The sequence below is a fragment of the Mus musculus genome, chromosome 9, assembly GCF_000001635.26.
Source record: "Mus musculus strain C57BL/6J chromosome 9, GRCm38.p6 C57BL/6J".
Lineage (NCBI taxonomy): Eukaryota > Metazoa > Chordata > Mammalia > Rodentia > Muridae > Mus > Mus musculus.
In genome coordinates this window covers 44,998,199-45,021,560 of record NC_000075.6, presented here as the reverse complement: position 1 = coordinate 45,021,560, position 23,362 = coordinate 44,998,199, and the positions used below count along the sequence as shown (strand labels likewise).

The window sequence follows — 23,362 nt, the reverse complement described above, 5'->3', positions numbered from 1 at the left end:
CAGGAAACATTAATTATACTGTGAAATTCAAGCTTTATATGTTTTTTTTTTAACTTATAGGGCATGTCTATGTCTTGTTTTCCTTTAAGTAATATTTTTGCAGGATTACATTGTCAAGGAATTATCCCCTAAAACATATATAAACTTTCCACACAAAAAAAAATAATAAAGTAAAACTCAGAATCCAGGTTCTGAAAACTGGCTATCCGTTGTTCTGAAACCTGGCTATCCGTTGTTCTGAAAACTGGCTATCCGTTGTTCTGAAACCTGGCTATCCGTTGTTCTGAAACCTGGCTATCCGTTGTTCTGAAAACTGGCTATCCGTTGTTCTGAAAACTGGCTATCCTTTGGAGCTGCCCGGCCAGCGCACTCTCCCTTTCTCTCTCGTTGTCAAATTGGTCTGGCTTGGATGTTTCCTTTACAGTTAACTTATAAATTCCCTCTGCTTCTGTAATCAGACAAAAGGGTAAACACAATAAGCTTATGCCTGATTTTATGTGTTTGTCGTTTTAAAAGGAATTCCCATGATGCCATGTCCTTCCTAGGGCTAGCCTGTGCTCCTAGGGCTAGCCTGTGCTCCTAGGGCTAGCCTGTGCTCTTCTTCACTCCTCAGCAGAGCTCGCCTCCCAACTCCTACCTATAACCCAGTAATGCTTGTTGTTCTTCAGTGAAGAAACAGAAAGACAACGCTCTGTTTAGATTTATTTACTTTTATATTATGTGTGTGAGGACTTGCCTGCATGTGTGTGTGTAAACCACATACGAGTAGAGCCCACAGAGGTCAGAGCCCCTGAAACTGGAGTTACATACAGTCATTAGTGACTGGGGATGTGAGAACCAAACCCAGGTCACCTGCAAACGCAAGCGCTCTTAAGGACTCTTCCTTCCAGCCCCAAAACATCAGTGTGTGAGTGTGTGTGTGTGTGTGTGTGTGTGTGTGTGTGTGTGTATGTGTGTGTGTGTGTGCGAGAGAGAGAGAGAGAGAGAGAGAGAGAGAGAGAGAAGGCCTCACTCTGCATCCCTGGCAGGTCTTAAATTCATTATGTAGATCAGAGGTAGGCCTCAAACTCACAGAGATCTGCCTACCTCTGCCTCCCAAATCCTGGGATTAAACACATGGACTCCCACATCTGGCCCTTTTTTCTTAATGTGTATGTGTGTGCCTGAGTGTCTGTATGTGCACCATGTGCAGGTACCCAAGGGAACTAGAAGTAGATGTCAGATCCTGTAGAACTGGAGTTACAGGTGGCTGTGAACGGTCTGTTATGGGTACTGGGAAGTGAATCTAGGTTTTTCTTAAGAGTAGTAAGTGCTTTTAACCCCTGAGCCATGTCTGAAGCCCAAGGACAGTTTTTAAAAATCAATTAAATGACAGCTCAGAACTACAAAATCTAAACAACTAAAAACCCACCCTCTTTGGTCTGCCATTTACTTCAATATTGTTGGATAGTTTCCTGTGCATATATTTGTCTGTGTTTGTACACGTCTTTCATGAAGCATATTTTGCTTAGAAGAAAATGCACCCATTTCAAAGATTGCTGGAATTTTGACAAATCTATACACCACCACAGTTAAGATGTTAGACATTCCCATTACACATAAAGTTCCCTCAAGACTGTTGTGATGACAGTTACCTGGCAAGAGCCAGGTAGGCCTGGCCCACTATAAAAGGGGCTGCTTGCCCCCTCCTCACTCTCTTGCCTCGCTTGCCTCTCTTGTCTCTCTTACTCTTGCCTCTTGTCCCATTCCCTTCCCCCCTCTCTCCACGTGCTCATGGCCGGCCTCTATTTCTCTACTCTTTCCTTCTCTCTGCCTTTCTCTGCCTCTACTACCTTCTTAACTCCCCTCCCCATGCCCTAAATAAACTCTATTCTATACAGAAAGAAAGAAAGAAAGAAAGAAAGAAAGAAAGGAAGAAAGAAAGAAAGAAAGAAAGAAAGAAAGAAAGAAAGAAAGAAAGAAAGAGAGAAAAAGAAAGAAAGAAAGAGAAAGAAAGAGAAAGACTATTGTGACAAGGCAACACCTCGATCCAGCCCCAAGCAACTAAAAACCCCTGCGTGCTGCAATAAAACCAATTAGTGTTGCAGAATTCCACCTACCTGGAAGCTCAGAGCATGGACTCTCAAGTCAGCCTTCTTTTGCCTAAAGCAGTCCTTACCTGACTCTTGTTACCGTATCTGTAGCTCCTTTTGTATGAGTGTGCTACAATTTAGTCTGTTGTTGGGTTTTGGGTTGGTTTGTTTGTTTGTTTGTTTCTTCGGGTTTAGGCAATTGTGATAAATGCTGAGCCAACCCCCCCCCCAGCCCTTGTTATTAGCTTTAAGAGTTCTATATTTAGAATATAAGTCCTTTGTCATCTTTGTGTGTTATGAATCCCACTCTATGACTCACCTTTTCACTTCATAGTCACTCCAGAACAGCACTAAAGCGGAAGATGCTAATGAAGTCTAACTCATTCCTCTTTGCTTTCATGCTGCTGGCGTTGCGTCCTAGGGAAGCTTCACAGTGTCACACAGTGTCACACTACCTTATGTTTTCTTCTGAAAGTTTCACAACTTTAGCCTCCACTTTTACCTTTGACTCATCGCAAGTTAGTTTTTGTTTATGGTTTGAGAGATATAGTTTGTTTTGAAGACTTACTTAGTTTTGTTTTACGTCCATGGGTGCTTTGCCTACACGTATGTCTGGGCGTCACTTGCAAACAGAAGCCTGCAGAGACCGGAAGAGGGCATGGATCTCTAGGAACTGAAGTTAAGAGGGTAGTGAACTGCCGTTCAGGTGTGGCAGAAACTGAACCAGGGTCTTCGGTGAAAGGCCAGTGCTGGGATTAAAGGCCTGTGCCACAGTGCCCCGCTTCCCTTTCATTTCTCCGAGGCCATTTTTAGGACGACCGCCCTTCCTCTTCTGTGTTGTCCCATCCCCTTCACTAAACATCAGCTAACTCTGTTTTGGGGTTTATTTCTGAACCCTTTGTTCTGTTTCACTGACTTAAATATCTTTTCTTATGCTAATCCCAGCCATACATTTCAAAGTATCCCATAGGTCAAAGATAAATCGTCAGAAATGATAATATATTGTAACTAAATAAGTAAAATATGGCATGTTTAAATGCATGGAATGCAGCCAAGGGAGTCTTTATTTATAGGTGTAAATACTCATACAGATGCCTCTCAACTTAGGTCCAAATAAGCTCGCTCTAATTTTAAATACTGTTCACTAAGCAAGCGTTTAAAATATCCGAGCCACTGAATGTGCTAGTCTGGCCTTGCTTACCGTAACCATGCTCAGAGCGCGTACACCCACCTGCGTACAGTTGGTCATAAATCATCCCAACACAAAGCCTCTGCTAAAGTGATGTGTTAGACATCTCGCATGCACGCACAGATGGGGATTTTAGAGGCATGAGGGGATGTAAAAACAAAGCAGTCTCCCCAAACGCTGACAGCACGGTCCACAGTAGAGCATCAGTTCCTTACTTCATTATCATGGGGCTGCCACTGCCTCCTGCCAGCTCAGGAAAAGACCAAAACTGAGAACTAAGGTACAGTTTCTACTAAATATGGGTGGCTTTCGTTACCAGCAGATTTCTTCGTGGTGACTCTCTTCCCAACGGAAAGGGACACATTAGCAGGACAAAACGAAGAAGAGCGTGGAAGCTCCCTACAGTAACTGGAGCACGCTGATCAAAGTGGGTGTGGCCTATCTATCTATCTATCTATGATCATCTTGAAAATCCCATGAGGATGGGTTGGGGGGCCGGGGGTGACTCAAAACGGCAGTTCTATAGTGAAGCAGTGGGGACTGGAGAGATGGCTCAGTAACAGAGTACTCAACATCCCTTGTGAAGGTCTTGAGTTCGGCTCCCAGCACCCAAATCAGGAGGCTGACAATCGCCTCTACCTCCAGCTCCAAGTGACCTGGCGTCCTCTACTAGACACGGAAGGCCTCTGCACTCGCACATAGTCTTACCCATCCCCCAACACATACACATATAATTTGAAAAGATAAAAGAAATCCTTTTTTAATTAAAATAATGAATCCGGGGACTTTTGAGGATGCGGAGCATCGCTAGCATGTGCACGTGACAAATGCTAAGTTCCCTGACTCTTTACTTTCTGACATAGTTGGAAGGACCTAATGCAGCTTCAAGGATGTTTAACTGCAAAGGGACATTCTATCAAGAGTCCATGGAACTCCTTTCACATTACCAGAAGATAAAGACTCGAAGTTGGAGCCTGTGACAGCTGTTCCCGGTTGTCAACTTGACTACATCTGGAATGAACTACAACCCAGAAATGGAAGGCATACCTGTGATCCAGATCTTGAGGCTGGAAGATACAGGGCTTCTGTCCTGGATCTTGACATGGAGATCTTGAGACACAGTGACAGTGAAAAGTTTAGATCCAGGCAAAGAAGTGTGTGCCTTTAATCCCAGGAGACGGAGGCAAGCAGATCTCTGAGTTCAAGGTCAGCCCAGGTCAAAGCAAGTTCTAGATCTAGGCGTGGTGGTACATATCTTTATTCTGGACCACACCTTCTGCTGGAAGCGTACACAAGGACATTGGAAGAAGGAAGACCTGCTTGCACTTACTCGCCAGCACATCTGTTGCAACCTACTTCTTCAGGATCCCAGCTTCTAAAGAAGCCTGGCTGAAACAACTAGCCCTGTGGGACTGAGCAACTGCTAGATTCCTGGACTTTCCATTCACAGCTGCCCATTGTTGGGTTAGTTGGGCTACAGACTGTAAGTCATTATGATAAATTTCCTTAATATAGAGAGCGATTCCATAAGCTCCATGATTCTAGAGAACCCTGCCTGATACAGAGACCATCTATATTAGGAAAGAACCATCCCAAGAAGAAATCTCAGGGGCCAAGCATAAAGGCAAACACTGTAATCCTAGTACTTAGGAGGCTGAGGCAGCAGGATGAAGAGTTCAGGGCTAGTCTGAGGCGAGTATCATCCATGAGGATATACCATAACTCCTCCCCATGACAGTGGGGGATGGGGCAAGACATTGACCAAAGTTATTTGCTGTAAGGAGAAATAGCAGTTGTTCAAAGAATCAAAGCTACAGAAATTATATAAAGTAAAGGGTTTATTTTGGAGGTTTGACCTTATGTAATTGAGAACTTGTAAGCTAGTGTCACTTTGTTAGTCCTGCAAGCCTTGTGAGGCTGTACGCACAGGGCAGGTGGCAAGGAAGGAGAGGTGAATGTCAGGAGGGCTGGAGAAAGGAGCACTGGGACCCCTAAAGCTCAGCCTGGGTCCTCAGCCCCTAGACCTCACATTGACCTTTATCACCCAGCCCCCAGGCTCCAGCCTCTCCTGCACAGGCCTGCCAAGAAACACAGTACTGTTCTGGGCCCAGTTCCCAAAGAAGCAAAGGCAAGGACCCCACGAGGACTCAAGGAGCTGTAAGTCTATCTCTACCCAGACCCACAAGTCCAGCCCATAAATCTGCTAAGCTTTGTGTGAACTGCGTTGAAAAAACCTGACCTACATCCGCCTTTGAGGTAAACAGCAATTGCTCTGCCTTCTGGGTCTTCCACCTCTGGGCAGGTGTTCTCCTGTGGTTTACCCTATTCAGTGTACCCAATTTCAGCTTTTTTCTGCATGCTTGTATCAAGCAGGAAATAAACAGTTTAAGTATCATTTATAATAACATCAAAACATAGTAGGGGCTAGTGAGGTGGCTCACCAGGTGAAGGAGCTTGCTGCCAAGCTCAACAGCCTGAGTTCAGGACAGGGGACCCATGTGGTGGAAGGAGAGGACTGAGTTCAGAAACCATTCACTAGCCATTAGAGATTTGAAGTGACATACATGCAACAGCACACATAAACAAACACAATAGAGAGATAGATTGATTGACAGATGATAGGTAGACTGATAGAGCTAAAGGTAGATGATAGGCATAGATAGATAGATAGATAGATAGATAGATAGATAGATAGATAGATAGATAGATAGATAGATGGATGGATGGATGGATGGATGGATGGATGGATAGATAGATAGATAGATAGATAGATAGATAGATAGATAGATAGATAGATCTAATAAAACACACAATCTAACCTGATTCTAACTAAAGGGAATCTATACAAAAGGCTATAAAATATTGAGAAAGACATGAAAGAAATCCTAAATAAATGGAGGTACTAAATAATATGTTCCTAGAGTAAAGGATACAGTATTTGGAACTTGTCCATTTTTACTAAGTCAATGGCCAGACTCACTCTAATGGTGTACTAGTAAATTTAAGTGTTTCTTTCACTAGTAGAATTTGATTGTTCTAGACTTAAATGGAAATGCAGAGGAGGAAGAGGAGAAGAAGGAAAGAGAGAGGAAGGAAAACAAGATGAGGAGGTGGAAATAACAGGTTCCAGGTGGTTTATCACCAGTTACAAGAAGGGGTGAGACTAGGGGAAGCACCTCAGCAACACATGGAGGCTTTCCTCTTCTGCAGCCAGAGGGCAGACTGACTTCAGTCACGGATCTTAATGTACACGGTGAATTTCAGAGAAGTGAGGCATGATGACATCTGCCTATAATACTTGGACTTAGGCAGAGACAGGAGGATCACCTCAAGTTCAAGGCCAACTTGTACTTGATCTAGGAAATTACTTCCAGGCCAACCAGAGCTACACAGTGAGACTACCACAGTCCCCTTCCCTACAAACCATCCCTCACCACCAAAATAGGAATTCCAGAAGACATTATGGGGGTTGGATGAGAATGGCTCTCATGTTTGAATACTTAGTTCCTGGCTAGTGGAACTGTTTGGAAAGGATTGGGAGGTGTGGCCTTGTTGGGAGGTGTATCACTGAGGGTAGGTTTTGAGGTTTCAAAAGACTCCTTGCCCTTCCTAGTGTTCTCTAACTCCACCCCCTACCTTTAGATCAAGATGTGAGCTCTCAGATGTTCCTGCAATCATGCCTTTGCTCTGCCACCATGGACTCTGGCTCTAAAACTGTGATCCCCAGGTTAAGGGCTTTCTTTTATAAATTGCCTTCACTGTGGTGTTATCACAGTGATAGGAAAGTGACTGAAACAGACAGTAAATGCTGAGATAGGACAGTTGTTTATGCCAGAGCTGGGCCATAGTAAGAAAAACCTGGACCCCTGAAACTGATGGGATGACATGGGATGGGATGGCATGAGACAGGATAACATGGGATGGGGTAGAAGGGATGAGAGGAGAAAGGGTAGGATGAGAGAGGAAGGGAGAGGAGGGGAAGAATGGGAAGGGAGGGGATGGAATAGGATGAGAGAGGAGAAAGAGGAGGAGAGGGGAGGGGAGGGATTGAATGAGAAGGGATGGGATGCGAGTCTTGATTTTCCAGATCGTCCTTGAACCATTAGGCCTACAGAATTGGACCACACATTTAAAGGCCTCACATGATGTGTCCTATAAGGCACCACTAACCCCATTCCCCTCCTGGCCATCAAACCTGTTACTAGAGCCAATTCTCAAGGTGACTCAACTGGTTAAGTACTAGAGAGGTTAATGTGCCAAGTATCGCAGGCTCAGGCTCGTGCTTTGAAAGCTCAGTCCCCAGTTAATGATAATGCTTTAGGTGGCTGTGGAATTGTTAGGGGGTGTGGCTAAGCTGTCAGATCCAGGAAGTCACAAGGTTGGAGGGGTGCAGCAATAATCCACTGTGAGATAGAATGAATGAACTCTATGTGGGAGATGAATGCCACTGCTACTGGAGTTCATACCCAAGACTCTTAAGCTGTGGTGGTTTGTATATGCTCAGCCCAGGGACTGGCACTATTAGAAGGTGTGACCCTGTTGAGTAGGTGTGTCACTGTGGGTACGGGCTTTAAGACCCTCATCCTAGCTGCCTGGAAGCCAGTCTTCCACTAGCAGCCTTCAGATGAAGAGGTAGGACTCTCAGCTCCTTTGGCACCATGCCTGCCTGGATACTGACATGCCCTTGTCTTAATGATAATGGACTAAACCTCTGAACCTGTAAGTCAGCCCCAATTAAATGTTGTCCTTATAAGAGTTGCCTTGGAGGCTGGAAAGATGGCTCAGTGGTTAAGAGTATTGACTGCTCTTCCAAAGGTCCTGAGTTCAATTCCCAGCAACCACATGATGGCTCACAATCATCTGTAATGGGGTCTGATGCCCTCTTCTGGTGTGTCTGAAGACACCTACAGTGTACTCATATAAATAAAATAAATCTTAAAAAAAAACAAAAACAAAAACAAAAAAGTTGCCTTGGTCATGGTATCTGTTCACAGCAGTAAAACCCTAACTAAGACAGAAGTCATCTATCACTTCTTCACCCTCAGATCAGACTGTGGCTGGCTACATAGCAAGCTACTCCCTAAGCAACGGCTGGAAGAGGAGGGTGAAGCTGAGCTTTGTTGTCAAATCTCACCTGAGCATGTGAGTGAAAGTCAAATATGAAAAGCTGCAACTGTGCAGCTCCACTCATGGCTGAAGACAGCCATAAGAGGAGACCCTCCCACTGGCAGGGACCTGGCATTGTACCTGATCATCTACTTTATATGGGAAGGGAAATGGCCTAACGTCCTCAGACACACCAGAAGAGGGCATCGGATCCCATTACAGAGGTTGTGAGCCACCATGTGGTTCCTGGGAATTGAACTCAGGACCTCTGGAAGAGCAGCCAGTGCTTTTAACCACTGAGCCATCTCTCCAGGCCCCCACCCCCACCACGAGACCTCACTCCTAACTAAGGAGCTATTGACAGTTAGTGACCACTAAGAGAGGAAGAACACTTTTCTTTGGGGGTGCCTGCTTGTAGGTTGGCCTTGCCCCAGTGGATGACCTTACACTCACTCACTTCCACACTCATGCACCCCTGATTAGGATTTACTGGACTCAGAGGACTAGTAATAATAATTGGGGAAGACAATTTAGGTGGATAAAATCTAAATACATTATATTCATGTTCAAAATTTTCAAAGACAAAATAAAAAGTTTAAAAGAAAACTTCTGGAGGGCTGGAGAGATGGCTGACTGCTCTTCCAGAGGTCCTGAGTTCAATTCCCAGCAATCACAACCACCTGTAATGGGATCTGATGCCCTCTTCTGTTGTGTCTGAAGACAGCGACGGTGTACTCATATACATAAAATAAATAACTAAATCTTTAAACAAAGAAAAGGAAAGGAAAGTTCTGGTTAGAGAGATGCCTCAGAGGTTAAGAGCACTCGATGCTCATATAGAAGCCCCGAGTTCAGATCCTAGCACCCACCTGGCAGCTAACAGCAGTCTGTAACTCCATCTTCCAGGACCTGATGCCCTGTTCTGGCTTCCTCAGGTACTGCACACACATGATATACATACAATGCATGCTGGCAAAGCACTCGTGCGTATAAAACATCTTTTTTATAAAAAGGGGTCCATCAATATCCTGAAGGGACTGTTTGAGGATGAGGGAAGCAGGTGACGGGGCACTGTCACCTGAACTGGATCTGCGTGACACTGCCTAGGACCCCCAGCTGATAGGGTTGCTGCCCCCTGAGAGTGGCAAACAGCCAGACCATAGGTATCACCCTCGGGAGAGCCTACTGCCTCACCCAAGTCCACACCACCTCCGGGGACCAGCTTCCATCCAACTACTGGGTAACGTGCCCCTTGCCATGCCATAACTCAAGAAATCAGAGACAGCGCTTTACTGCTCTCCTCCCTCCTGGCGGCTCTCATGCTCTTCCTGACCTCTCTTCCTCAATGTCTTTAAGGTTTTTAGAAGGAAAAAGTTTAATTATGGAAGTGATACATCATTGCTTCTCAGACGTTTGGCTAACATCAAGTGTGGAAGTAAGACCGTGCATGTATTAAAACCAATGAAGAGCATAGGAGAGGTGTATAATAACACCACGCCCCACTCATCCCACCACTATGCCTTTTCTCAGGGGCACAACCACCTCAACGGACCCCTTCCTCTGGGCTTATCTTCACATCCCACAAAGTGCACAGACATCCTTTGAGTTCCCTGGGAAACAAACCTTGAGGTGGAGATTTGTGTGCAGGTGGCTCGTGGGAATGCAGGACACCTGCAAAGGAGAGAGGGAAGCCACAAGGCAGACAGAGAAAGTCAACTTCAGGGAGCGACTTCAGGGAGCGGCAGCTCAGAGGCCTCTGCTTGGGCCTCTGTGCTCATGAGCTCACTGCAGCTCTGGTTACCATGCAGCATTTCAGCAGGCAGCAGGTAACTGCACTCAGAGGGTGGGGGGCGGGTGAGGGGGGTTGGGGAGGGGAGAGATGTACGGGGGATGTCTGAGGGCAGTGAAAGGGAGAAATCAAGGTGGATATGATCAAGATACATTACATACATGTATGGAATTGTCGGAGAATAAATAAATCTTTTTTGAAAAAAGGGGAGAGAGCGCCAGAGAGTGAGACAGCAAGGCAGAAAGCAAACCCCAACTCAAAAACAAGGCGGAAAGGGGACTCAGACTCCAAACTAAGGTAGAAAGGGGGATCGAGAAAGAGCGCTTAGTATCCATCTCTGGCCTCCACAAGCACCTCACACGTCTGCACACTCAAACTCCATACATACATGAAAAGATTTTGTAATTTCCATTAATTAATTTATTTACTCATTTTACATCCCAATCTCAGCCCCCCTCCTCCAAGCCCCCCCTCCAAGTCCCCGCCCCTCAGATAGCCGCTCCCCCCACCCCTCCTTCCCCTTCCCATCTGAGAAGAGGGAGGTCCCTCTGGGCACTGAGTCTGATACTATCCCTTATCTGGAGATGTGGGTGGGCAAAAAGAATGTAAGAGTAGAAACTAGGGAGAAGGGCTGTGAAGCACTGCCTTCTAGTAGCTGTGGCAGCCAGCAGTGGATCCACATGCAACTGGGCTTATCAACAGTCAATCATGCATTGGGGCGGGACTTCTGGGGCTCTAAGCCTTTCTACTGAACTATAGGTTATAGATGGATTCAGAAAGAAAGGCAGCCGTTTTCTTCAGTCCTGTACCCACTGAGGAGCTCTTCAGGCTCCTTCAGTAGTTAGTTCCAAATCCACTGTCACACAGCTAACTCTCGTTAAACCCAGTAGATATATCAAGAAGCGGAGCCAGAGAGATACCTCAACAGATAAAGTTGTTTGTGGTTAAAAACCTAAAGACCTGAATTGAAACCTGGGACTCACATGTTAGAGAGAATCCCTCAAGCTACCCTCGACTTCCACACATGCTGTGGCAAGTCTATGCCCACACATATACACATATAATAAATAGGTAAATAAATAACGTAAAACTTTTTTTTCGTAAAACTTTTTAATAAAAGACTTGTCGAGAAAGGGAGATTAATCATCAGAAAGTGTGTTACAATTGTATGAAATTATCAAAGAGCTAAGTCAATAAGCGTTTTTTACAAAGAAAAAGATTGTTGCTTATAACTCAGGAAGTACTTATGCTAGATTTTAAATAATAATGCTAAAAGCTACCCTAGTGGGTGCATGAGTAAAGCCCCTAGCATAGTGTCAGTACAAAGACAGGAGCTATGTGACTCTCTCATTGTCCAGCAACTGCCCAGCATGTGCAATCAAAGGCCAGGACGGCTACATGCTAAAAATCCTGTCTCAAAGAAAGAAAGAAAAGAAAAGCAAGCCCCTCGAAGATTATTAATGAGACGGCTCCACTCCATCCTGCTGCTCAGACCCAAGGGCACCATAACAGAAGGCAGATACTGAGTGCTTCAACGTCTTCCTGCCTCCGCTGGAGGGGTTATGCATAAGGAAGGCTCCCTCAGTGTGGAGGTGCTTTGCACAGGGCACAAGTAGGTGTTTTTCACAGCACTCTCGGGGGCTTGCTAGAGCCCCCCTTGTTCATCCTTATGGGAAGGCTGTGAGGCGCGGATTTCCTCAGTTAACCAAGGCGGAGGCTTCTGCCTCAAACATTTCCAAGTGACGTGGAGCAGGCGGGCCCTGAGTCCCCTCTACACTTCCTGTGTGGGGTTCAGACACCTGCCTCCCCTGTCTGCGTCTGGTGCCTTCTTCAGAAATGGTAAGTCTCTCCTTGTGAAGTGCCCCCCACTCTCCTTCATCCTACTATGGCAACCAATGATCCAGGGTCTTTGCATGCAGCCACTGTGTTGAAAACCTCATCTGTTTCTTTTTCAGAAGTAATGAGCTGGCTGCGTCCGCCATCTTGGTAGAGAGAGCATTCTGAGAGGATGCGGTGGAACACTTTCTGGGGCATCCTGTGCCTCAGCCTCCTAGCTGGTGAGTAGGGGAATGAAAGGGCGGTGCTTTCCCAGGCCATTGCAAGGTTCACAGTCTTGCCCAGTGCAGCTGGTGCCTCAGTGGCTAGAAGATTCAAGGAACTGTTGGCGATACCGTTAGGAAGTGGGGACAAGGGCTGGGGACTCAGGTGCGGGGAGACAGTTCAGGAGACATGCAAAGGAAATCAGTTGGGTTGATCTCATCAACTGAGAGAAGAGTTCTGTCTGTCGTGGAAAATAAGCCCATCTGACTGTAAACTTAGCAATGCTAAGAACTAACACAAGGAATGAGCAGAGATAGTGCCTCTCTTGGTTTGGGGGAGACGGGAGGGTTAGACTCAGGTTCATCCCAGCTTAGTATCTTTGAGACACTTTGTAATTTCCAGTCTTTTGGAAGTGGCCAAGAGATTCCTACTAGTTCATCCTTTTGGGGAAGTAAGGTAGGATAGAATTGGTAAATAATTGAGAGCACATAAACAACATGCATGCTCGTGCTCGTGCGCGCGCGCGCAAGCACACACACACACACACACACACACACACACACACACACACACACACGGCCCTTTGCTAAGTGCATGTGCCGCATGAAGAAACAAGGGTTAATCAGTTTGATTCTTGCTTCTTCCATGGAAGAAAAGTGGTACGGCTCCTGTCTTATGGATGAAGTTGTCATGCACGATTGACTAATCATTCATTGTTAAACAGCAATTCCGGCAGTTGATCTGGGAAGCCAGAGATGTCTGTCGACAGGGTCTGTGCTCAGGAGGGCTGCATGCACTTTGTGAGGCAAATGGCTCATGAGAGTTTTATGTCAAAGACCTAGAAAATTGCCACAGCCTGGCTCCCCTCTCAGAACCACAGCTGTGTGCCTCTACTTCCTGCTTCACTTTGGGTTTCTCAAACTTGACTGTGCACACACCTTCACAGGGGGTCCTGAGAGAGTTGGCTAGCTGCTTGTGAGACAGAGGTTCATGAGACAGTCTAAGTTGACTGGTCTTAAACACTGTGCCCTTCTGCCTTAGCCCTGTGAATGCTGGGATTCTAAGCTTGGGCTAGCAACTCCTTCAACATCCTGTATTTCTAACAAGCTTTGGGTTTATTTATATGGGACTGGTCCAAGGAACACACTTTGAGTCTCACGGGGCAGACTATGACTCCTGCAAGAAGCAGTCATTAATTGTACTACCCCTTAAATTAAATAAATAAATAAATAAACAAAAAAACAAACAAATAATGAAAGCATCACTTAAAAGAGAAAAGAGGAGAGTCTATGGTATAGTTGAGTGGCTGAAGTGCCTCCCATCAAGGTTGACAACAACCTGCATTCCCTCCCCAGGCCCTACACGTGAAAGGAGAGAAGCCGTTCCTACAGGTTGCCCTCTGACCTCCCAATCCCGAAGCACACATGCACACACAGGCACACACTAAATAAATGTAAACAAACATAATAAAGGGAAAGATAAAGACGGAGGAGGGAGGTAAGGAGAATGTTGAAGACTCAAGCACTGTAGATATGTGCTTTGTCTGCTCTGGGGATGCAGAACGTCTCACCCTGCACTGAGACTGTTCATAAGCAAAACGCTCGCTCGGGCGGTGCAGGGGAACTGGCCACTGTGACAGACCCAAGTCAGTGTTGATGAGGGGACCCAGGATAGTCCGATGCACAGGCTCTAGTTGCTAGTCGTCAGGCTTTCAAATATCCCCACCTCTGTCTCAAGCAGAAAACAAGTGGAAATTTTGAGCTCAGCAAAGACAGAATGAGAAAGAATCCTAACACCTGCACCCACCAAGGGCTTGTTTTCCGTCTGAAGTCAGAGAGCAGTTTTCAAAATGGAGGGGCAGCTGCAAAGCTCCGTGGCTTTTTCTTGAGATGACCCCCGACTTTCTTGACTTCTATTTGTTAAACACTGTGCATTCACATCGAATGCTAGAAGTTTCCTCGTCCCGCTTCCTCCTGAATTGCCTGGGATCCTCTGCTTGATGCCCTGTAGGAAACGTCCTTTCCTGTGGTATAGAAATGACTGTTATGTGACCGTGGGTGAGAAGGACTTGAGATACCAGTTCTGATCAGACAGGAGCACAGTTCTTTTTGTTTGGAATTTCAGGCATTCACAGCACATACTAACTCATGTCTCTTCTGTTTGTTTTCCAGTTGGCACTTGCCAGGACGGTAAGATATGATTTCTTTCTTTGCTATGAAAGTTATGCCAGGACTGGACTTAGCCGTCATGCTAAATAACAGTGATCTGGTCTATAACTGATGGACAGCAGTGATCCCATGCAATTACAGTAGAGCTGGAAAGCTCCCATCACCTGGTATTTCACTGTATCTGCTTTGTGTGCCCATACACAGACACTTCCCATTTGTGTTGTGAGCGTCTGAGCATCTAATTACATGCTGCAGAGCTTCATGGGCTGGACATAAATAACACTTTACACTGTATAGTCTAGGTGAACAGTGGATACAACAGTGGACACTCTGTAGTCTAGGTGAATAGTGGGCACAACACGCTACACCATATGGTTGAGTGAACAGTGGCCTCTGCCATGTAGGTTTGTGTACATGTGTGCCGTGATGTTTGTTCAATGACCAAATCACTTAAGAACGCCTTTCTCAGAACTGACCGTATTGGAGAACAGTCTGGTCAAGGCTTCCCTTAGACATTCCACGGACAGCAGTGAAAGATTTTTTTCCTCCTTTCCATTATAGATGTACCCCAGGTTAGAGAACCAAGAGAACCAGAAAATAATGTGTCTGAACAATGTAAAGTTGTTTAAAAGTTTAAAGTGGAGCTGGGAAGGTGACTCAGTTGGTGAAATGTTTGCCTGGCAAGAATCAGGCACAATCCAAGCACTGGGAAGGCAGAGACAGGAGGATCCCTGGGGCTTCCAAGCAGCCAGTATAGCCTAGTCTTCAAGGTCCAGGTTCAGTGAGACACCTTGTCTCAAAAGCAGTAAGATGGAGAGCTATTGCAGAAGACACCTAATGTCTACCTCTACACGCGCACACACACTCACACACACTCTCTCTCTATCTACCTCTCTCTCTCTCTCTCTCACACACACACACACACACACACATACACATGCACACGCACACGCACACGCATGCATGCACTCACAGGAATGCTAACATACACATATAAACAAAAAGTTAAAAGCATCAGACACGGTAGTTCATGCCTTTAATCCCAGTACTTAGGAGGCAGAGGCAGGCAGATCTCTGTGAGTTCAAGGCCAGTCTGGTCTACAAAGTGAGTCCAGGACAGCCACAGAAAAATCCAGTCTCAAAAAAAAAAAAGGTAGTATCAGTGGTTTTCATTCTTCTGCTTTTCCTGTTTGATATGAGGTTGGTAGAGGATGTGAGATTGGCCAGAATGCGTGCATAGGGTGACCCTGGTTAAGCTTTGGGATGGCATCTGGGTGCACACTCATAATCACGTGCTCGCGTGGTCTGAATGTGGGTGTCTACCTGCACACTAGCCCAAACTTTACTTTCTCAGGTAGGGAAATAGAGTCAAGGCCATCCCAAACCTGGAAGCCTCCCTGTCCAGTCATCACCTCTGAACAGAGAAGCAACATTGTGTTTAAAAGCAGCAACTTGTGACAGGCTCCTTCCCCTTCACTGTATACCTGGTGCATAGCCAACAGATATAGAACGAAGATGTAAGGCTCCGAAGTTTGTCATATGCAGTCAAAGGAACTTCAAGATCCATTGTGCTCTTAAGATTGAGGGGAGGGTCCTAACTCATAGAAGTAGGGTGGATCTTAGTCACTGATAAGAATATTACTAACGGCTTCGTACTGCTTCCCTTTCAGATGCCGAGAACATTGGTAAGAAGATTTGCTCTATTCGGCCCCTCTCGGATGTAGAATAAACTAATGAGAGGGACCACCACAAAGGGAACCAGAGCTAAGAGAGGGAGACGGGGATCGTCGGTCTGAGATGTTTCTGGTTGTGTTGCTAGCGTCCATGTCTGCTTGTGTGCTTCCCTGAGCACACTGTTCGGGAAAGGCACATAGACTTGTTTTTGTGTGAACCGTAAGTTCCTTGAGAGCCAAGACAGCATTTCATTTGCCTGACCTTGGATGCTCTATGAAGTATCTGAGTGAGTAAATGGACAGAATATTAACATTTTGCTCCTTCTTTGTCCTCAAGAAGCCAACTGTCTTGTAAGGGACACCGGTATTTGATGCTGCAGTGTACTGCACACAATGAGTAGGTGTGGAAGGAAAAAATGAAATATAAAAAGAATGGCAAACTTTGCAAAGCGTAACTGAGGCAGGCAGCAAGGGGCAGGTGGCTCTTGAACTGGGTTTTAAAGGTTTCATTTGTACTTTAGGGCAGAAGGATGCTTGAGGCAGAGGAGATAAATCCTCCCATGAGGCTCGACTGCCAAGTTGGAATCCTGACTCAGTTTCCTATTTGTTGAGTGATAATAGATAGCTTACTTATATCTGGGCTATTCGATCATTGTGTGGAAATGCAAACACCCTACAGCCTTGTTGTGAAGGCTTAATGATTCATCCAAGACTCACACGGTACCATAGAAGTCAGTAGATGGCATTTGGCAGTTCTATAGAAGTTTGCTGATTATAGGGAATAAACATGGGGGTGGGGGTATGTGGAGAGATGGCTCAGCAGTTAAGACCCCTTGCTACTTTTTCAGAGAACCAAAGTTCAGTTCTCAGTACCCATTTCCATCCTCCTCTAGGAGCACCCACACATCTCTGTGCATACAAACAAACAAACAAACATACACATAACATTTCTTTTAAATCTCTTTTTTTAAAAGGGATTAAATGGGTGTAGGGCTACATGAACTTTAATCTCAGCACTCTGGAGGCAGAGGCAGCTAGAACTCTGAGCCGGAGGCCAGCCTAGTCTACATAGCAAGTTCCAGGTCAACCAAAGCTACATAGTGAAGCCTCTCTCTCAGGGAAAGAGGGGGTGTGAAGAGATGTATACCTTAGAAGCTGAGCACAGTCAGACCTTGTTAGTATTTGAATAGAAGAATGAGTGTTAAAATTTTGTTGAGCATATATGTTCTAACTATTGCCCTAAATAAGGGAGGAGAGGCTTAGAAATGACAGTCCAATCAATGAGGGGAAAAGAGTTTATAAGAAGCTCAATTTCTTAACCATTGTGAAATGCCATGGATGTTTGTAAAGGGGGATGTGGACAAACTTCACGAACACATCTGTTTCTATGCATGGGTATCCTGTTTTTTTATGAGCATGTGTAAACACTCTGGCATTGAACTTGGACCAATAGGGCCGTAAGCTCTTTTGTTTTTGTTTTTTTTTTTTAACATTCTTTCAAACTAGCCTCCTAAACATAATATCACTTTACCTTATTTATGATTTTTGATTCACATAAGCTTTCTAGGAAACATCGATGGTAAAAATTAAGTCAAAGTAACCCTCTATTTTCATTGTACCCAGCTCCCAGCTGGCGGCTGGTAGAGCAGAATCTGTGTGTACAAAGACGCAGCCGAGTGACTGCTGAATGGCTGAGTGTGAGCCCAGCACTGGTCTCCGTGGTAGCAGGATCTCAGGGAGAAAGGGAGGCAAGAAAGCAGCACTTTTCATGAGCATCTGCTACGTGAATCCATGTTCGCCTTCAGAGTCCCTTCGATTCTCTCAGATGCCTCTGAGGCAGTCATTTGACCTCCATTCCCCTGATGAGGAGACTTGAAGCTGGGAGCCATGGTACATGCCTGTAATCCCAGCACAGCCCTGGTTCCTCCTACCAACCAAAGAAGAGAATCCATTATACTCAGAGACAATGCAATGTCAGGTCATTCTTTACAGAAAGAGCCATCCTCTTAAACTGTGCACTTAAAAAGTGTCTTGGGTCATTCAGAGTCAATGTAGACATATATTGGACATATATCGAATAAGACATTTGATCTTGGTTACAAGCAGCTTCAAGCACTTTAAAGGAAAAAAATCAAAAGCTGGGGATGTGGCTCAGACAGCAGAACACTTGCCTGGCCTGCACAAAGCCCTGGGTTCGGTCCTCAGCACCACATGAACTGAGCATAGTGATGTGCACCTAGAACCCCAGAACTCAGGAGTTAGAGGCAGCGGGGTCAGAAGTTGAAGATTGCTCTCAGCTTCATAGCAAATTTGAGACCAGCCTTGACTCCACGAGACCTTGTCTCAAAACAAAAAGAAAAAAAAATTATGAAAAATCTATAGACCTGAGAGTCAGTGATTCAAATTCACAGAAGTCCTTGTTTCTAAGATCCTGTGACAGCTGTGGAAGATGGTTCTGGCTGAAGCAGGGGAAACGTCCTTGAGTTTTCTGTCTGATGACTCTCGTTTCCGTAGTTCTGGCTTATGGGCACAAGCTCCTGTATGTTGAATTTGAAGTATGTGGATTATACAAAAGCATATCTCCGGAGGCTGAATCCAGACGTCACCTGGGGGGCTTATGGTTTTTGATGGGTTGTTATCTATTCTGTCTGGAAGACGTTTACTTCACATTGAAGTGTAAACCATTGTTCTTTTCTTACTGTTTCTTTTTCATTTGCAGATGATAGGGCACCAACACATGAGTTTACAGTATTTTATTCACACCCTGTCAGAAGATAGAAACCAATGGGTCTTGGGGAGAAAACGGATTGAGAGAGATCAGCCCCAAGAGCTGAGAAGTTCCTATTACATTCTCATCATCTATTGTAGAAAGATTTCAAATAAGGACTCTTGTGGGGTTTTTCTTTACTTTCACCCTCCCTTCCCAAGTCCCTGTCTACTGCCTATATGCTAAAGCCAACTTCCAGAATGTTCTCTGTCCCTCCTCTATTCACACATTCCCTCTCCCACCTTCTCTAGTCAGTCAGGACACCTCTCTACCAAGCAAACCTCGACACCCAGCGATAAGTAACTTCCTGTAATCTAGTTGCCTCTCACAGCACTAATTTGGCATTTGTGAAACTTCCCTAGAGTTTCCCCTTCAATCCCCTTCCCTTTTCTTCTTTTCCCAGAATACAAAGTCTCCATCTCAGGAACCAGTGTAGAGTTGACGTGCCCTCTAGACAGTGACGAGAACTTAAAATGGGAAAAAAATGGCCAAGAGCTGCCTCAGAAGCATGATAAGCACCTGGTGCTCCAGGATTTCTCGGAAGTCGAGGACAGTGGCTACTACGTCTGCTACACACCAGCCTCAAATAAAAACACGTACTTGTACCTGAAAGCTCGAGGTAACTCGGGCTCCTCCCAAATCAGCCTTCTCAAGAACCCTATCATCTCTCAGCTGCTCCTGCACTCCACCCCAGGTTCTCCGGGGCCACACATTCAGTATTTTCTGAAAAATAGACTGCACGGTGTGGCCTGGAGTTGTCTAGGTAATTCCATTGGTACCAGGTGTACAACAGCAACTTCCCACAGATGAAGGCTTGGGTCACCTGCCTTGTAACGTACCCAGAATCAAGGCTTACTACTATCATGAGTTGATGGGGTCACTTATTCAGAGACCCATTTTATTACAAGGACATCCAGAGAGACTCAGGGCCACTACCTAAAAGTCCCAAATGCTGGCATCACAATAGACAATAGGAGCTCCATCTGTCGGGTACTGTATTTGTCTTTGGGTTGAGGTTTTGCTTTGGTGTTTGTTTGTTGGATTAGGTTTTTTTCTTTTGTAATAGTCCTGGATATCCTGAAACTCACTCTATAGACCAGGCTGGTCTCAAACTCTCAGAGATCTGCCTCCAGAGTGCTGGGTTCAAAGGCAAGTACCTCCAGCCTAAGTACTGTATTTGTAATCCCTACACATGCCTCAGCTACCCAAGGGCCTGGGGAACACTGGGTAAGCCTTATACTTCTGAGCTCCACCCCGAAGGCCCATACGATGGGATCCTTTCCTGCTATCCCCACAAAAGTCATATAGCTTTAGCCCATTTTTATTCCCATTTTGTTGATATGAAAGCAGAGGCTTTGTGGCCTGAAAAAATCCCCACAACTAATGAGTAATAGAGCTGAGACACCAGAGCCAATAATCATAATCACCCATATTGCTTCTTACTATCATCCTCATTGGACACCACTGCAGGAAAGACTCTGGTGCTGGCTATCATGCAGGTGTCTAAGGAAGACTTGTCTTCATTTGTTTCTTCCTCTTCTCCCACATCCTGGTATTTATTATCTTTTTTTGGGTCATTTCTCTCCCTCCCCCACCCCTGTGTCCTGCAGTGTGTGAGTACTGTGTGGAGGTGGACCTGACAGCAGTAGCCATAATCATCATTGTTGACATCTGTATCACTCTGGGCTTGCTGATGGTCATTTATTACTGGAGCAAGAATAGGAAGGCCAAGGCCAAGCCTGTGACCCGAGGAACCGGTGCTGGTAGCAGGCCCAGAGGTAAAACCATCGAACTGGGTCAGGAGACATCTAGCCTGGACCAGGATGGGCACCAAGTCTACAGCAGATTCCAAATAGATTCTTAAGCACATTCTAGATCCCTATCAAAGGTCCCCCATTCAAAATCATTCCTCTCCTCCTACCCTGAAAACCCCTGAAGACCAACCCTGACCAACCAAGCCAGTGGGCTTCCTCCAACGCCTGGAGTGCTCAGTAGTAAACAGATTCAGTCCCCAAGCTCGGGATTTTAGCTGGTACCTCCTCCTCTCCCTTCCCCCTGCACAGATAATGGAAGAGTCACACGTGATGAGAAATCGTGGGAGGCCTTAGGGATTGGGTGAAGGAAAGAAAAGGAAGAGTAGCTGGGTGGGAAAAGGGGATTAGCAGAAAGAACAGAGAGGATTGCCCTCCCTTGGGTTGGATCTCCTAGCAGCTATCTTTCCTGCAAGACTAGCGTTCAGCATGGATACAGCACTTTCCCCCTCTGTCCTCTGCAGGGCAAAACAAGGAGCGGCCACCACCTGTTCCCAACCCAGACTATGAGGTAACCGGATATGGTGGGTGGCATGTTGGAGGGGGCTCCTCCTAGAGAGACCAGCAGGGACTGTCCATCTTATCTGCCAGACACTTCAAGCTGCTCTCTCAGGGCTCTCAGGACAGGCTCCCCATGTGCCTGCCCTCTCTGCCTTCTTCATGTTATAATGGGACTATCTCAAAGGCTGTTTGGCTCCCACAATCATGTAGAGGAAAGGAGACATGCCTCTTTCTCTTACTTGCTGGGCTGAGTGAGATTCAGCCATGGAGGATACCACATTTGCAAATGTTAACCAGATAGATAGGAAAAGGATGGTGTCCCACTAGCATGCCCTAGGACAGTCAGACAGTTGTTAGGACGGCGCTGTGCTGGATTAATGATAGCCCCTAGTTTCCCTCCGTCATGACACACACAAGCACATGCACGTGCATGCAGCCAGGCACCACAGCCCCTCTCCCACCAGGCTGCCATTTGGTTTGGCAGTTGAAGAGTTACTGCCTGGCACCAGGGCTTCCCTTGGTGTGGCTGTGCACCAGCAGTCCTTGAAGATTTTCTATCACATTGATGAACCGTACAAAATTTAGAGCACCAGGACTGAGGTATTTAAAGATCACAGTAACTCCAGTGACCCTTGACAAAAGTCAGTGTTTGCAGCCTCCATAGCTGAGTTAGGGAAGCTGAGGCTGCCAGAAGGAAGAGACTGCCTTAAGTGTGCCAAGTTACAATTGGGCTCCTCCTGACTCCAAGCCCAGAGGTCTCACCTTGCGCTGCAGCCAACCAAAGCTCCAATGCCTTATTCTCCCTTCATATCTCCTTCCTCCCACCATCCTAATCACCCTTCCCGTTCCACCCTCAGCCCATCCGCAAAGGCCAGCGGGACCTGTATTCTGGCCTGAATCAGAGAGCAGTCTGACAGATAGGAGAGACATCGCCTTCTGTGGACCCAGATCCAGCCCTCCGAGCACCCTGCTACTCCTTGTTCTCTGGACAGACTGCAGACTCCACAGCTTGCTCTTCAGCCTCCTGGTGAACACGTGTCCTAGAACCTTGCTCTCCTGCCTCCTCTGCTAGTAGCCAGTGCTGGGACATTGCTGACTCAACAGCCTTTGAAAGAATCAGGCTGCTCAGATTGTCTGCCAGCCACCTTGTGGGGATACTTTTTTCAGCCGCCCTGCTGCCAGCTCCCCGCTGCCTCACCAGTGTCCTCTCTGCCTCAGTTCCTTTCCTCTCCTAATTGGCCCTCATAGCTAAGCCCTTTCCTACAGCTTTCTGTTTTTTCTTTTTCTTTCTTTTTAGGTTTTCTTTCTTTTCTTTTTTATTCCTTTTTATTTAATCTTTTTTTTTTAAACACTCCAGATTTTATTCCCTTCCCGGCCCATCCTCCGACTGTTACACACCCCATACCTCCTCCCTGCCCCCTTGTCTCTACGAGAATGTCCCCCACCCCCATCCCCCACCTGCTTTCTGGTTTTTGGTTTTTGGTTTGTTTTTTTTTTTTAAACTCTGTGTTTTACACTCTTCTCTGGGATGGATTCTGTAATCATTGGCACAGGTCCTGCCCCATTTATAGATCCTGGCCCAGCCCCTGCCACAGGTGCCTCTCCAGATTTCCCCTTAGATCCTCGGATGGTCATCTCCATCTCCATGAATACACCAGCCCCCTCTCTGCTAATGCAAAAGGCAATAAAGTGTATTGGCTGGGAAAGCTATGTCTCTTTTCTTCTGGAAGGTCCTTCAAAGCAGCCTGTGTCCTAAGGCAGTTCAGACCTTGCCCAGGCACTCATTGCAGTGCTTCCTGTTAGAGGAGGTGGACACTAGCAATCCTTCCACATGTATCGCAACATCAAAGGTGCAGAGAGTGGTGGATGGGTCCCTGTGGAGTGCTTGGTCCTTAAGATGATTGAGACACACAAGGCACATGAACGGCAGGTAGAGATACAAGAAGAGATGGGATGGTGAGGAAGGAATTGGGGCTGAGAAGCTGGTTTCCATCAGCTGCCAGGAAGTGCTGCTGAACAGAGCCAGGGAAGACGAGAAAAGCCGTGCGTGCGTGCGTGCGTGCATGCATGCGGTTCCCTCCTGCCCTGGAGGCAGCTGTCTGAAGCCCCAAGCAGTAGTGGTTATACAGCAGGATGTGGGCTGTGCTGGGAGTGAGGATGAGAGAGGTGTGGTGGTAGCCACGGACCAGACACTGGAGGCTATCGATGAGAGAATGTGGTCCTTGGTCTCCCACATACTCTGCTTG

At 46.2% G+C, this 23,362-nt stretch overlaps 1 protein-coding gene across 2 annotated transcripts; it reads left to right on the top strand.

The window, feature by feature from the left end:
• Positions 1-11,897: 11,897 nt before the first annotated feature.
• Positions 11,898-22,826, top strand: Cd3e (CD3 antigen, epsilon polypeptide). 2 transcript variants are annotated; one of them, XM_006509966.4, is made up of 8 exons: positions 11,898-11,995; positions 12,115-12,213; positions 14,368-14,385; positions 16,035-16,049; positions 19,208-19,423; positions 20,415-20,582; positions 21,080-21,126; positions 21,974-22,826. In XM_006509966.4, exons 2-8 carry the CDS (start codon positions 12,165-12,167, stop codon positions 22,028-22,030), a joined length of 570 nt encoding a protein of 189 aa, XP_006510029.1. In that variant the 5' UTR covers positions 11,898-11,995; positions 12,115-12,164; the 3' UTR covers positions 22,031-22,826. The 2 variants fall into 2 exon arrangements, with proteins under 2 accessions (XP_006510029.1, NP_031674.1); NM_007648.5 differs by having other exon boundaries at positions 11,950-11,995; positions 12,112-12,213; positions 21,974-22,818.
• The last annotated feature ends 536 nt before the right edge of the window (positions 22,827-23,362 follow it).